This window comes from Lynx canadensis, chromosome B3, assembly GCF_007474595.2.
Source record: "Lynx canadensis isolate LIC74 chromosome B3, mLynCan4.pri.v2, whole genome shotgun sequence".
In the NCBI taxonomy this organism is placed as follows: domain Eukaryota; kingdom Metazoa; phylum Chordata; class Mammalia; order Carnivora; family Felidae; genus Lynx; species Lynx canadensis.
Window position 1 is genome coordinate 51,435,162 of NC_044308.2, and position 14,975 is coordinate 51,450,136.

General features: G+C 34.9%; 1 protein-coding gene across 5 annotated transcripts in view; it reads left to right on the plus strand.

Annotated features, from left to right (window-relative positions):
- FAM214A (family with sequence similarity 214 member A) overlaps window positions 1–14,975 on the plus strand; it is an 88,869-nt gene that overhangs the window by 61,441 nt on the left and 12,453 nt on the right. For 4 of the 5 annotated variants that reach the window (XR_003969442.1, XM_030318153.1, XM_030318151.1 and 1 more), the window contains exons 5-9: window positions 253–378; window positions 1,724–3,572; window positions 5,442–5,561; window positions 8,795–8,871; window positions 9,560–9,668. Coding sequence is in view for 4 of the 5 variants with exons in the window: in XM_030318153.1 (XP_030174013.1) it covers window positions 253–378; window positions 1,724–3,572; window positions 5,442–5,561; window positions 8,795–8,871; window positions 9,560–9,668 (2,281 nt within the window). In the remaining variant the exon portion in view is untranslated. The remainder of the gene's footprint in view (window positions 1–252; window positions 379–1,723; window positions 3,573–5,441; window positions 5,562–8,794; window positions 8,872–9,559; window positions 9,669–14,975) is intronic. The other variant, XM_030318154.1, reaches the window with a different exon arrangement.

Here is a 14,975-nt window from a genome sequence, read left to right on the forward strand (position 1 = left end):
TCAAGTTGTTCTTGCTAAATCAGGTTTTCCATTGCTTCTATAAATTATTTTAGTAATGTATCATGTCTTTGACTCTAATGATAGTAAAATTTAGACATTTAGTTCTTCTCTGACTTCAAGTGACACTAGTAAATGCACTTCGATACTCTTGAAAGCACATATCCAGAATATATTTATTTTAGCTTCTGTATTTCTAAAGTTCAATCATTTTGTACTTGCTGACATTTAAAGGATACTTTTTACTTCCCTTAGGAGTGGCGATCGATTTATTGAAGAGAAGACTCTTCTATTGGCTGTCCGCTCATTTGTGTTTTTTTCTCAATTAAGTGCTTGGCTGAGTGTTTCCCATGGTGCTATTCCACGAAATATTCTTTACAGGTATGTCTTGGGCAAAATAAGGACAGTGTGTATTTAACCTTGTTGGTTAGCTACTGAATGATATTTTACCTTTTAAGCAGTTTATTTCCTTCATTTCTAAATGTAAGTGGATAAAATTTACTGAAGATTTTCTCAAAACAAGTTAGAGAATTTAAATGCGAATCAGTATGAATTTTACTTTATTTCTTTTTAATTTGCTTTTTATTTTTTTAATGTTTGTTTACTTTTGAGAGAGAGGGAGACACAGAATCAGAAACAGGCTTCAGCTCTGAGCGGTCAGCACACAGCCCAACGTGGGGTTTGAACTCCCAAGCAGTGAGATCATGACCTGAACCGAAGTCAGATGCTTAACCAATTGAGCCACCCAGGCACCTCCGGCATAGAATGGTTTTCAGAGAGCTTTTTAGCTTTAAAGAACCCCCAATGGGCTTATGTATAAAAACTTTCTGGGCTGCCGAATTTCCATAATGGTAGACTTATTTAATTTTTGCATCTTGAAAACTGTAAATTTACAGGCTGCTGACCAAGTGTCTAATTGTTTCTTTAGGCAGTTGGCCCTGAGATTGAGTATCTCTTAATCACCTTGTACAACAGAATTAGCTAAATCAATTTATTTAGAGTAAATGCCATTTTTTTTGTTTTAAGAAATAATTCTAAATTATAGTATTCTTGAGCTTTAATGCCTAAGTAGTCTAGTGTTCGTAAAAAGATCATCTCTAGGCTCTTTCCATAATGTCCATCAACTGATGAATGGATAAAGAAATTGTGATTTATATACACAATGGAATACTAAGTGGCAGTGAGAAAGAATGAAATATGGCCTTTTGTAGCAATGTGGATGGAACTGGAGGGTGTTATGCTAAGTGAAGAAGAGAAAGACAGATACCATATGTTTTCGCTCTTATGTGGATCCTGAGAGACTGAACAGAAGACCATTTGGGAGGGGAAGGAAAAAAAAAAAGATTAGAGAGGGAGGGAGCCAAAACATAAGAGACTCTTAAAAACTGAGAACAAACTGAGGGTTGATGGGGGGGGGTGGGAGGGCGGGGAGCGTGGGTGATGGGTATTGAGGAGGGCACCTGTTGAGATGACCACTGGATGTTGTATGGAAACCAATTTGACAATAAATTTCAGATAAAAAATCTCTATTCTAAGCATAAACTGTTGTGCTTTTTATGTTGGTTTTTTCAGAATGACATGCATGGTAAAGTAGCTGAAAGTAAACCCTTAATAGTAATTAATACAAATAAAGATAAGTATGTAACTGTTGAAAATTTTTTATAATAGATGATAACGTTATACGCATTACAATGCATTGATTCTGTATATTTCTATATGATTCTAGAATCAGTGCTGCTGATGTAGACCTGCAGTGGAATTTTTCACAGACCCCGATTGAACATGTGTTTCCTGTTCCTAATGTTTCTCACAATGTGGCCTTGAAAGTCAGCGTTCAGTCCTTGCCCAGACAATCTAATTATCCAGTTTTGACCTGTAGTATTCACACTAATATTGGCCTTTATGAGAAAAGAATTCAAGAACATGAACTTAAAGTCCATCAGCACCGCAATTCTAATGAAGTAGAACAATGTAGTACAAATAGTTCACAGCGTCTGTGTAGCAAACAATCTTGGACCATGGCACCTGAAAGCATATTGCATGCAAAAAATGGCACAACTCCAGAATATACTGCAGCTGTCAAAAATGTCAAACTGTATCCAGGCACTGGCAGTAAATCTGACTATGGAACACGTCAAGCCAATATTCTGGGCTTCAGTGGTAGAGGAGATAAAAAGTCACATGAAACACCAGTGAGAACTTTAAAATCATTTTCAGTGATTGATTCCAGGGTCTCTAGCCACCAGAGTTCCTGGCAGTCAGTTGGTGAGACTAATCCTTTAATAGGCTCTTTAATTCAGGAGCGACAAGAAGTTATTGCAAGAATTGCTCAGCATTTGATTCATTGTGATCCAAGCACTTCCCCTGTTTCTGGACATCCATTCAATATGCAAGAGTCTAGTTCACTTAATTCAAAACTTTTCCGGGTTTCAAAAGAAAATGAAAATGTGAGAAAATGTAAAGAAACTTTCTCCATTTCCTTTGGTAGTCCTGAGCTTACCTCCTCAGAAGACACCAGTGAGGGAAAAATTCAAGTAAAACCAGATACTCCTCGAAGTGAAACTGGCAGTTCCAATGGTCTTTATTCTCGTCAGTCTGTTGGTGAGACAAATCCTTTGATTGGCTCTTTACTCCAGGAGCGACAAGATGTTATTGCAAGGATTGCTCAACACTTGGAGCATATTGATCCAACTGCATCACATATACCCCGGCAGTCATTCAACATGCATGACTCCAATTCGGTTCCTTCGAAAGTATTTAGGAGTACATATGAAGACAACACTTTGTGGAAGAAAAACAAGGATGTTACCTCTGTTTCCGTTTCCAATACAAAAATTTCCTTGTTAGAAGACAGCAGCGAAGGGGAAAACTTAATACCCAATAAATCATTTAGTTATTTTAAATGTAATGGTAAAGTCAAATCCTCTTTGAAACCTCAAATAAGAAGAAATCTATATCAGGACAATCCTAGTGAAACCATCCAAAATACTTTTCAAGAGACACAGAACAAAGCCACTAGTTTATTGACTCCCTCAAATATGCCTCACTGCAAAAAAAATAACTTAGATTTGACAGTCAGATTGGAAAATACACTTTCTGAGTGTCAATTTAAGGAGCAAGAAATTAGCAATGAAACTGATAAAAAGTATTCAAATTGCAACAGTATTGACAAACAGATTTGCACAGATAAGTATAAGGAAAAAAGAATAAAAAATGAAAATTCTAATCCAGAATATTTTAAGAATCATGAATTTGATAACTCCAAAAAAGATGACTCAAAAATAAAAGCTACTATGTTGGAAATGTCTGAATATTTGAACAAACATGAAAACAAGTGCTCAAATAAAGACTCAGAAAGGCCTAAGACATGTGAGCAAAATACTCAACTTAATAGTATAGAAAATTATCTCAATACAGATAATGAAGTTCGCAAATGCAAAAAGCCAGACCTATTAAAAATTGAACAGGATAAGAAAGAAGAGGTAATTGATGAAAAATCTCAAAACTGTTCTCAGAGAAAGAAAGTAAAAGACTGTTTGTCTACATGTGAACGACTGAAAAATACAGAGGTGTTGGTAGGTAACATCTAATATTTCAAATATAATTCTCAAACATTTATCATGGTTTCAATTTTGTTTACAGAAGATCTAGTTATAAAGGCCTAAGGTGCCCATTAATTATAGTAAATACAGTCAGTTCTAATAAACCTGCTACAAAACTAGTATTAACATCCTTGGAAAATAACCTACTTACTTAAGAGCAAATGCTAGGTGAATTCTTCCCATTGCCCTTTTTTGGTTATTTCAACACTAGACAATTGCTGGAGGGTAATTAGGAGTCAGAAATGAAACTCACATCAGCTTAATGTATCATTTGTTAGTAGCTCTGGCCTAATACAGTGCACCCGTTGTAATGCCACTGCTCAGCTAGGGATTTTAGGAATATCTATAGAGAAGTCACGAGGCTGTTTGTTGGTTAGAATGCCTGGGTTCCTGTCCTGACTTCACAATTTTGACCTTAAGTCACTTAACTTCTAAAAACCTCAGTTTCCTCCATTCTAAAATAAGAATGATAAATCTCTTTTGCCTATCTCAGAGTTGTGACAATCATATAATAGATTTTAAGAAATTTTGTGAACCTTTAATGTACTATATAAATAAAAGATACTTATTTACATTTTATTTAACTTTCTACCAAACCATTTTTTAGCTTTAGAAAATTATTATTAGGCAGAGAGAGGAACACCGAGAATCCAAAGCAGGAACCCAAGCCATTAGTGCAGAGCAGGATATGGGGCTCAAACCCACAAACCAGAGATCATGACCTGAGCCGAAGTCTGACGTTTAACCAACTGAGCCACCCAGGTGCCCCTGGAAAAGTACTTTTTAACTGTCTTGACCTAAATCTGAATGTCCTTAGTTTATCTTCTTTATCAGTAAAATTAGTTCTGCTGGACATAAGAGTTTTAATAATTGTACCATGTTTCCAATTTCTGTTTTTCAATAGAATATCTAACATGGATTATATCAAATGGTAGTTTGCAATTTTCTAAAACTATAATTGTCACAAAAACAGTTAGCTTTTCATGATCCTTTCTGGTACCTAAAAGGAAAACTTAATTTGGCCACTGTATTTTTCAAGCTACTAATATTCGGTTTTTCATGCTCTTGTTTTAAATATAATCATACAACATTTACTAAGTGCCCAGACACTCTTCTGAATATTTTACACATATTGGCATACTTAATCCTTCCACTAAACTATGAGAGTAAACTAGAGTAAACTCCAGTTTACAAATGAGGACCCTAGGACTGGAGAGCTTAAGTAACTTGCCCAAGGTCTTACAAAGCTAGTAAGTGGCAGAGCCAGGACCCAAATTAGACTTTTCTGATTTTTATGTGTTGCTATGAATTTCTAGTGTTTGGGTTTAAACTTGCCTAAACTCTTAAGAAATAGCTTGTTTCTGTATCACATCAAAAACATGGTACTGCAACTGCATTAGATATATTTTTAAATTCACATTTATTGTATTTCTGTGTCGTGCTCTACCAAATTACATGCTTTGAGAACGACTCTTAATATTAACATAGTTTTATATTTTAGAATACTCTTTTTTCTACCTGTGAGTAGTTGTTTTTTCACAAATTAAAAGTATCAAATATTAGCTTACCAGATGTTAGACTCTGAGTATTTATAAATATGAGCATATGTATAAGACGATTATATTTAGACATAGTTTCTTTAGAATATTTGAGTTTATTCAGTACTTTAGAAAAAAAACTCTTAGACATTGTTTTATTAAAGTGTATATGTGTGTGTGTGTGTGTGTAGATCTAGATCTGTAGATGATTAGCATTACCACCCAAGATGTAATATCTCAGTACATATTAGGGATAAGACCAAAATTACTTAAATGTTATCATTAAAATTAATTATTTTCCTAGCAGAAGACTATACCACTGAAACATTCAAGTGTCTGGCGGAAACATAATTTTCATTCCTTAGATGGGACCTCAACCAGAGCTTTTCATCCTCGAACTGGATTGCCTCTTCTCTCAAGTCCTGTAAGGTTTCTTTCTCTTATTTCATATTAATACTTGGAAACATCTAAAATGTTTACAAATTATTTTATCTGAATTGTAATTGAAAAAAATTTAAATGCACTTTTTTATTAAAAAATTTTTTTTAATGTTTTTTATTTTATTTTTGAGAGAGACAGAGACAGAGTGTGAGCTGGGGAGGGGCAGAGAGAGAGAGAGACAGACAGACAGACAGACAGACAGACTCCAAAGCAGGCTCCAGGCTTCGAGCTGTCAGCACAGAGCCTGATGCAGGGCTCGAACCCACAAACCTTGAGATCATGACCTAAGCTGAAGTCAGCTGCTTAACCAACTGAGCCACCCAGGCACCCGAAAAATGTAAATGCCTTTAAAAGGAATTTCCAGTTAGAAACCACTTTTTAATATATTTAATAGCTATGTGTTAATATGAGAAAAGACTAAAAATATGAAAAAAATTAGGATTATAAAATTTCTCTGAAATTCTTTTGTCTAATCTTTTAATTATTACTAAATATAAAGAAAATATTTAGTGTCAAGAGGGTTTGTATAAATAAATTTGTATCTGAAGCTGGTTGACATCACCAGCTGAGTTATTTGGGAATCAGATTTGTGGTTGTTTTTGATTTGGAACCCATGCAGCATCTTATTTTGAGACATGTAAATTTCCCCACTCTACATTTACAAATAGATTTGTAGATCTGAGTGCAATGGTTAGGAGTCTTGCTTTGGAATCACCCTGACTTCACCCTAGCATAATGTCTGCTTTAGTATTATGGGGATGATTAATATAATTCCTAACACATAGTAAGCTATCAGTTGTTAGCTGGTATACCTGCCATTTCAGTTAAACCTGAGTCAAGTGATCAATATCAGGGAGAAGTAAAAGCATATATATTTTGCTACTGATAGAAGATAATTTTTGGTGCTTTGCGTGTTTTTTTTTTTAAGTTATTTATTTATTTTGGGAGAGACAGACAGTGTGGGTCGGGGAGAGGCAGAGAGAAAGGGAGACAGAGAGAATCTCAAGCAGGCTCTGCACTGCCAGTGTAGAACCCAATGTAGGACTCAAACTCATGAAACCGTGAGATCATTCCTTAAGCCAAAACCAGGAGTTGGACGCTTAACCGACTGAGCCACCCAGTCACCCTACTTTATCTGTGTTTTTTTAAGTAAACTCTAAGGATACAATATCTGGCCTATGTTCAAAAAATAATTATTGAATAAGAGATCTTGAATTTAAATTTATAACTTGGACCTTAGGTGTTTGTCTTAGAGAAGCTGAATTCCAAACAACTTAAAATAACACCAAACATTTGACCTAGGTATGAGGTGCTTTCGAAAGACCCAAGTGATCAGGAAAAAAGATTTGTCAGCATCATACTGATAAAAAGAGCATTGTAGACTTCTGTTCAGCATGGTAGACTGAGTTCATCTACAAAGACTCTTCCTCCTCAAAGACGGAAATCATGGATAGAATATAACCTTTAATAAAAATAATATGTAATACCTGATATAACCTTTAAGTATATAATATAATGTAAGAGAAAGAAAGATAAATCTCCAAATACTCATATGAGGCAAATTATGGCCCTCTGGGATATCTGAACCTAATTTAGTGCTAGGGTTTAATGCCTCTGCTGGGACAGGTACAAACAGGGGGTAGGGATGCAAGGACTTATGAACTTGAAAAAACTAAATAGAAATTTTAAATATGAAAAATATTTTAATTGCTGTATACACACACAACATGTGTGCCTACAAATACAGAAGGATTAACATTGAATCAGAATCAGCTGTATAGCAATGTAGTGATGGGTGGACAGATGCTAAGAAAGCATCTTGAATAAAGTACAGAAAGGAAGAGAGTTGGTAAAATATGGAAGAGCCATGGAGGATTAAATGAGATACTGAATAGAAGTGTAGTACAAATTGTAAAAGTAGAACTAAGTGGAACAAAGAAAATGCAGTATCAGAAGAAATGAAGGTAAAGAACTTTTCAGAATTGAAGACATGAGAATTTAGATTGAGAACTTCACATTAAGTTCTTTTTTATATATAATTTTTTTAAAGTTCATTTTGAGAGAGAGCACAAGCAGGGGAGGGACAGAAAGAGAGGGAGAGAAAGAATCCCAAGCAGGCTCTGCAGGGTCAATGCTCAAACTCAGGAAACTGTGAGATCATGACCTGAGCCAAAATCAAGAGTCGGACGTTTAACCAGCTGAGCCACCAAGGTGCCCCCAATTAAGTTCAAGCTACAAAAAATAGCATGGTGCACTCATGAAAATCTCAAAAATATTGAGATTGCTTAGACATTCAGTATTATCTTTTTTCTTAATGATGAATGTACTGTATACAATACATATTTATTCTAGTAACAAGTCTTTTTAACTTGCATGTTGTATGTGATTTTAACTTTAGTTTACATTTGGGTCTTTTATTTTTAGGATATTTTCAGCTAGATGGTGGTTGGATCATGGTCTTAAATGTAATGTGTGGTATACAATGGTGGTTGAACATCTGGAGCAGTATTTTTCAAACCTATTCTTTGTGAAGCCCCAGAGTTCTTAGAAATGCACAGTGGGTAGGGAGGGACAAAGGAGTAGCAGAGTTGGCAGGACTCCAGGCTCCCATCACCATTTAATTTTTTTTTGTTGTTTATTTTTATTTGAAAGCTATAAGTCTTTTACTCCCTTCACAAAATACAGAAGTACAGTTGACCCTTGAACAACACGTATAGAATACATATAACATACAAAATATGTGTTAATTGGCTATTTATGCTGTTGGTAAGGCTTCCAGTCAACAGTAGGCTATTAGTAGTTAAGTTTTTGGGGACCCAAAACTTTTTGTGGATTTTCAACTGCAGAGGCTGGGCGGGGGGGATTAGTGCCCCCTAATCCCTGTGTTGTTAGAGGGTTAACAGTATATAAAGTAAAAAAGTAAAAGTCTTATTATATATTGAGATTCCATGTAAGATTTTGTTTTAGAAAAAACATTCTGCTTCTTAAAGAGTCAAAACCTAGTAAAAGTGCTTTTGTTAATTATTTATTTTTTTTCTACCAGTTAATAACATGAGAAATAAGGACAATATGTAATAAAGAGTATGATTGTAAGTAGACTGGGGAGAAGTTACAGTATTTGTAAAATATGCTTAACTTTCATTTGAAAAGTGTTCTATCAATTCAAGAAAAAATTACAGTCTTTTTAAATATCACAAATGATTGTTTTGACCTTAGGTTCCTCAAAGAAAGACACAATCAGGTTGCTTTGATTTGGATTCTTCATTACTGCATCTGAAAAGCTTATCTGGAAGGTATTTATATTAAAACTGATTTGTGTATTTGAAATAATATACTAATTTCTAGTCTTGTGTAATGTTTACTCTAATAATCACAATTCTAATAGGAATATTATTTTCTAGTTGGGTATCATTTTCAATATTAATTTCACACAGTTATTAAGGATGAAGGGAGAAATTAAGACAATGAGTAGCTAGTGTATATTGGTCATCATAATAAATACATTGGTTTTAGCACGTAAGTAAGTTTGAATATTTCTGGTCATTCACCTCCTCCTTTACCTTACACTTCTTTGCAAAAAAAAAAGCCTTGGAAATGTGTCCATGTTGACAAATAATACTCTCCTTATTTTCTTTAGTCACATAATTTTGCCTTTATATTCTCATTTTTAACTGAAAATGAAGACTGATAAAGAAGACTGCATTATATATTTCTAGCAGATGCCACTATGTGATATAAATTCTGCCTTGAAACCTTCTAGGATATTATTTATATTTTTTTCGTCAAATATTAGAACAAAGACCATAAAATCTAATCAGGAATTTAAACTAGATATTTCATATCTTAAAATTTGGTTGGATTAATTTTTTATCATGTAGTTTAAGTAAAATGGATCAAATTCTCCTAATTTAATTTTATACAAAAAATAAATTAGAAAATACTGTGCTTAATGTGTTTGTTTGCTGATTTTCTTTTTAATAGTCATCGACCGTGTTTAAACACTGAAGATGATCCAGATATTCATGAAAAACCATTTCTGAGTTCTAGTGCTCCACCTATAACAAGTCTTAGTCTCTTAGGAAATTTTGAGGTAATGTTTTTGAAAACTATTTTAAGAGTTGAAGTTTCTTAACCTAGACCTAGGGTGTTATTTATGTCATTTGTTTGTGAAAGGGAAATAAATAAATGGATTGTATTTTTTCAAAGCCTTGAAATCTTTCCCTTTTCCTTTCTGTGAGAAGTGAAGTTAGAATTGTTGGTACTGCCATCTTATAACTGGGTACCTTGTAGGGGAGTTAGAGGACTTAGGTAAACTGGAGTGAGGTGTCTGTTACTCTAGCCAGAGAAGGGACTTGACCACACCTTACCTGATAGTACTGGTTCTGAGTCCAAGGAAGGAGGATGGTGGACTGATAGGAGCCCCTTCATGATCAAGGAGGTTAATTTTCAAAATCAAATGTTTTTTTGTACTATACTTGTAACTCTTTTGCAAATCTAAATCTATTCTCTTTTTATTTTTGGGAAAGGGAGAGCAAGCAGAGCAGAGGGGGAGAGAGAGAGAGAGAGAGAGAGAGAGAGAGAGAGAGAGAGAATATCTTAATCTTACGCAGGCTCCATGCTTGACGCAGAGCCCAACATGGGGCTTGATCCCATGACCCTGAGCCGAAATCTGGAGTAGGATGCTCAACCAACTGAGCCACCCAGGCACCCCTAAAACTATTCTAAAATAAGATTATTTTAAAAAATGGAATGGTTAGTCTCCAATAATGTGCTATTATTTTATTTAATAAGAATATTTCTACTTGGGATCAAGTGTACTATTGGATTAGCTACCTTTAATTAGAAAACAGCCTTGAACATTGAATCACTATGTTGTACACCTGAAACTAATATTGTATGCCAACTGCACATCAATAAAAAAAAAAAAAAAAAAACAACAACCTGAAACATAAGCCTGTAAATGGAGTTTTAAAAGTGAATTTAATTGGTGAGGTTTTTTTATGGGAAAATAATGTAAAATTAGTAGTTTTAATTTAAATAGCTTTACTGGAGTTATGGCAGTTTTCTATGTTAACAGTGTGCTGTATTTAAAACTGTATTTGATTTTGAAGCTGTCTTTCAAAGTTTTAAAATAGTTATGATAAGTTGATTTATTTTCCAGTCACTTTTAAAGTATTACTTCAGAACTGTTGAACTCTCTATTCTCTGTCATTTTAAAATGGCATGAGGCCATTGTGAGTATCACTTATTCTGCAACCTTTGTAGTAAAAGAAAATTTGTGAGTGGGGAAAAAGAGCATCTCATATGTGAAAGCCTTAGGAAAGAGAAGATGGTTAAAAGATCAATACATTGGAATGTTATTTGTGCAGATATGCATATATTTTCACTTGACTTCAGTAGAAAAATACAGAGACGTTCTGAGACTGTCCAACCCATAAGTTCTCTTTAATTTATAGTTGTCCTTTGTATCAAGAGTTTATTTCTTTTTATTTCCATTATATTGATATACCACTATTTGTTTATTCACTCACTTGATTCTAGGCCTTTGGGTCGTTTCTAGTTTGGGGCTATTACAAATAAAGCTGCTGTGGATATTCATGGATGCATTTTTGTGTGGACATAAGTTTTCATTTTGTTTGGGTAACTACCTAGGAATGGAATGTCTGGGTAGTATGGTAGGTATATCTTTAACTTCTTTTAAGAAACTGCCAAGGTGTTTTCCAAAGTGGTTATACCATGTTTAATTCCTCCTAGTAGTGTATGGGGGTTCTAGATCATCCACATCCTTGCCAGTGTTTGCATGGGTCAGTCGTTTTAATTTTAATCATTCTAGTAGTTTTGCAATGCTGTTGAACTGTGGTTTTAATTTGTATTTCCCTGATTACTCATACTGTTGAGCCTCTTTTCTGTGCTTTATCATTTAGCTTTTCTTTCCCAAGTAAGCACATAATGTTTTCCAAATAATTATTTTTTTCATTTATGGTTTTTGAGAGAGAGAGAGAATGAGGGAATGCAAGCATGGGAGAAAGACAGAGGGAGAGAATCCCAAGTACGCTACTCGCTCAGTATGGAGCCCAATGTGGGCGTCCAGCCCACGGCCTTGGGATCATGACCTGAGCAGAAATCAAGAGTTGGACACTCAACCAGCTGAGCTACCCAGACGCCCCTGAAGAGCAATAGATTTTAATTTTAGTTTTGTTAAATGTCCAATTTATTCTTTTCTTTTATGGATCTTAATTTTGATAGTGCATCTGAAAAATCTAACCCAACACTTCTCCACCATGGCACTATTGATATTTGAGCCAGATAATTCTTTGTTATGGGATCTGTTTGATGCATTATACGATATTTAGTAGAATCTTTGGTCTCTGTCCATTAGAGTTCAGTACCATCGTCTGCCCCTTACCCCCCAGGTATAGCAGTAAAAAATATCTCTAAACATTGACACATGTACCGTGGTTGAGAACTATTTGCTTGACCCCAAGGTCACAAAACTTTTTTCCTACAAGTTTTATTGTTTTAGCTCTTACATTTAGTTGTGTGATCCATTTCGAGTTAAGATTTATATATGATATGTAGTTTATAGTCCAGTTTCATTTTTATGAACATGAATGCCCAATTATTTTAGAATTGACATGAACTAATGTGAGTTCTCTAACATGTTATTCTTTCTTTTTAAAAAAAAAAATCTAATGTTTATTTTTGAGAGGGAGAAAGAGACGGAGTGCAAATGGGGGAGGGGCAAAAAGAGAGGGAGACACAGAATCCAAAGCAGGTTTCAGGCTCCGAGCTGTTAGCACAGATGCCAACGCAGGGCTCAAACTCACAAACTGCCAGATCATGACCTGAGCTGAAGTCAGATGCTTAACTGACTGAGTCACCCAGGCACCACCCCTATTCTTCCTTAAAATTGCTTCAACTATTGTAGTTCCTTTCCCCTTCATCATGTAAATTTTAGAGTTAGCTTACCTATTCCTACAAAACAGACTGCTGAGATTTTGTTTGGATTGCGTTGATAATAGGTCAATATGTGGAAAAGTGACATCTTAAGAATATTAAATCTTTATATTTTTAAGGTTTTTAAAGTAATCTCTAAACCCAACATGGGGCTCACTTAAAACCATGAGATCAAGAGTTGCATGCTCTACTAACTGAGCCAGCCAGGTGCCCCTAAAATGTTTCTTATACGTAGCAAGTTAGCACTAAATTGTTACAAGTGATTATGTCATCAAGTGAGCTTGAGAGTGTTAACAAGATTTTAAGTGCTTCTCTGTGTCTAGCACCTTGAATAGGCTCTATGAAGGGTAAGAAAATTTCTATTATACCTGCTCTGGTAGAACATAGTTTTATTTACAGAGATAAGAATAACATATTAAATAATTAGGTTTGAACAGTGGTGAAGTTTAAGGATAGTTCAGTGTGCATTGGAAGAGTGAGAGGAGGCCAAACTTCATAGGATTGTAGAAGATTGAGAGAGAAAAGTTGATTTCGGTTCAAATGAACATCTGAATAAGGACTTGAAAATAGTAGCAACTTTTTTTGGGGGGGTTTAACCTGTCATTTATTTATTTTTATTTTTAATTTAATTTGATTTTAATTCCAGCATAGTTAACATACAGTTATATTAATTTCAGGTGTACAATGTAGTGATTCAACAATTCTGTACATTACCCTATGCTCTTCAATGACAAGTGCACTCTTTAATCCCCATCACTTATTTCACCCATCCCCCCACCCACCTCCCCTCTGGTAACCATCAGTTCTCTATAGATGAGAGTCTGCTTCTTGGGTTAACGCTCTTGGGTTAACGCTTTTTCCTTTACTTGTTTGTTTTGTTTCTTAAATTCTACATGAGTGAAATCATACGGTAATTGTCTGTGATTGATTTATTTTGCTTAGGATTATACTCTCTAGCTCCATCTATGTTGTTGCAAATGCCAAGGCTTCATTCTTTTATATGGCTGAATAATACTTCATTGTGTTTGTGTATGTGTGTGTGTGTGTGTGTGTGTGTATGTGTAGCAGTATGTATGTATGTATATACATATGTATATACATATATATATATATATATATAGCAGTATAACTGTGTGTATGTGTATAGATACTTACACACACACACACACACACACACACACACACACACACACCCTATATCTTACATTCATGTATTGTAGGCTGCTTCCATAATTTGGCGATTGTAAATAATGCTGCTGTAAACACAGGGGTGCATGTATCCCTTTGAATAGTGTTTTTGTATCTTTTCTGTACATATCTAGTAGTGTGGTTACTGGATTGTAGGGTAGTTCTAGTTTTTAACTTTTTGAGGAACCTCCATGCTGTTTTTTTCTTTCTTAATTTGTTTTTTAACATTTTTTGAGAGCGGGAGAATCAACAGCACAAGCAGGGGAGGGGCAGAGAGAGAGGGAGACACAGAAACTGAAGCAGGCTCCAGGCTCTGAGCTGTCAGCACAGAGCCCAGCATGGGGCTCAAACCTACAAACTGTGAAATCATGAGCTGAGCTGAAGTTGGAGGCTTAACCGAATGAGCTGCCCAGACACCCCAGAAACCTCCATACTGTTCACCACAGTGCCTACACCAGTTTGGATTCTCACCAAGAGTACAAGAGAGTTCCTTTTTCTTTACATTTTTGCCAATACTTATTGTGTATGTTTTTTATTTTAGCCATTCTGACAGGTGTGAGGCAATATCTTATTGTAGTTTTGATTTGCATTTCCCTAATGATGAGGGATGTTGAGCATTTTTTCATTTGTCTGTTGGCTACCTATATGACTTCTTTGGAGAAGTGCTTGTTCATATCTTCTGCCCATATTTTAGTTGGATTATTTTTTTTTTGGGTGTTGAGTTGTGTGAGCTCTTTGTATATTTTGGATACTAATCCTTTATCATATATGTCGTATGCAAGTATCTTCTCTCATTAAGTTACCTTTTAGGTTTGTTGATTGTTTTCTTTGCTGTGCGGAAGTTTTTTATTTTGATGTAGCCCCAATAGTTTATTTTTGCTTTTATTTCCCGTGTCTCAGGAGACATATTTAGAAAAATATTGCTGTGGCTGACATCAGGGACATTACTGCTTGTGCTCTCTTCCAGTATTTTTATGGTTTTAGGTGTCTCACATTTAGGTCTTGAATCCATTTTGAATTATTTTTGTGTATGATGTAAGGAAGTGGTCCACTTTAATTCTTTCATATGTAGCTGTCTAGTTTTCTCAACACCGTTTGTTGAACAGACTGTCTTTTCCCCACTGGATTTTCTTTCCTCCCTTGTCAAAGATTAATTGACCATATAGTTGGGGGTTTATTTCTGGGTTTTCTATTCTGTTCTATTGATCTATTGTGTCTATTTTTGTGCCAGTACCATACTATATTGATGACT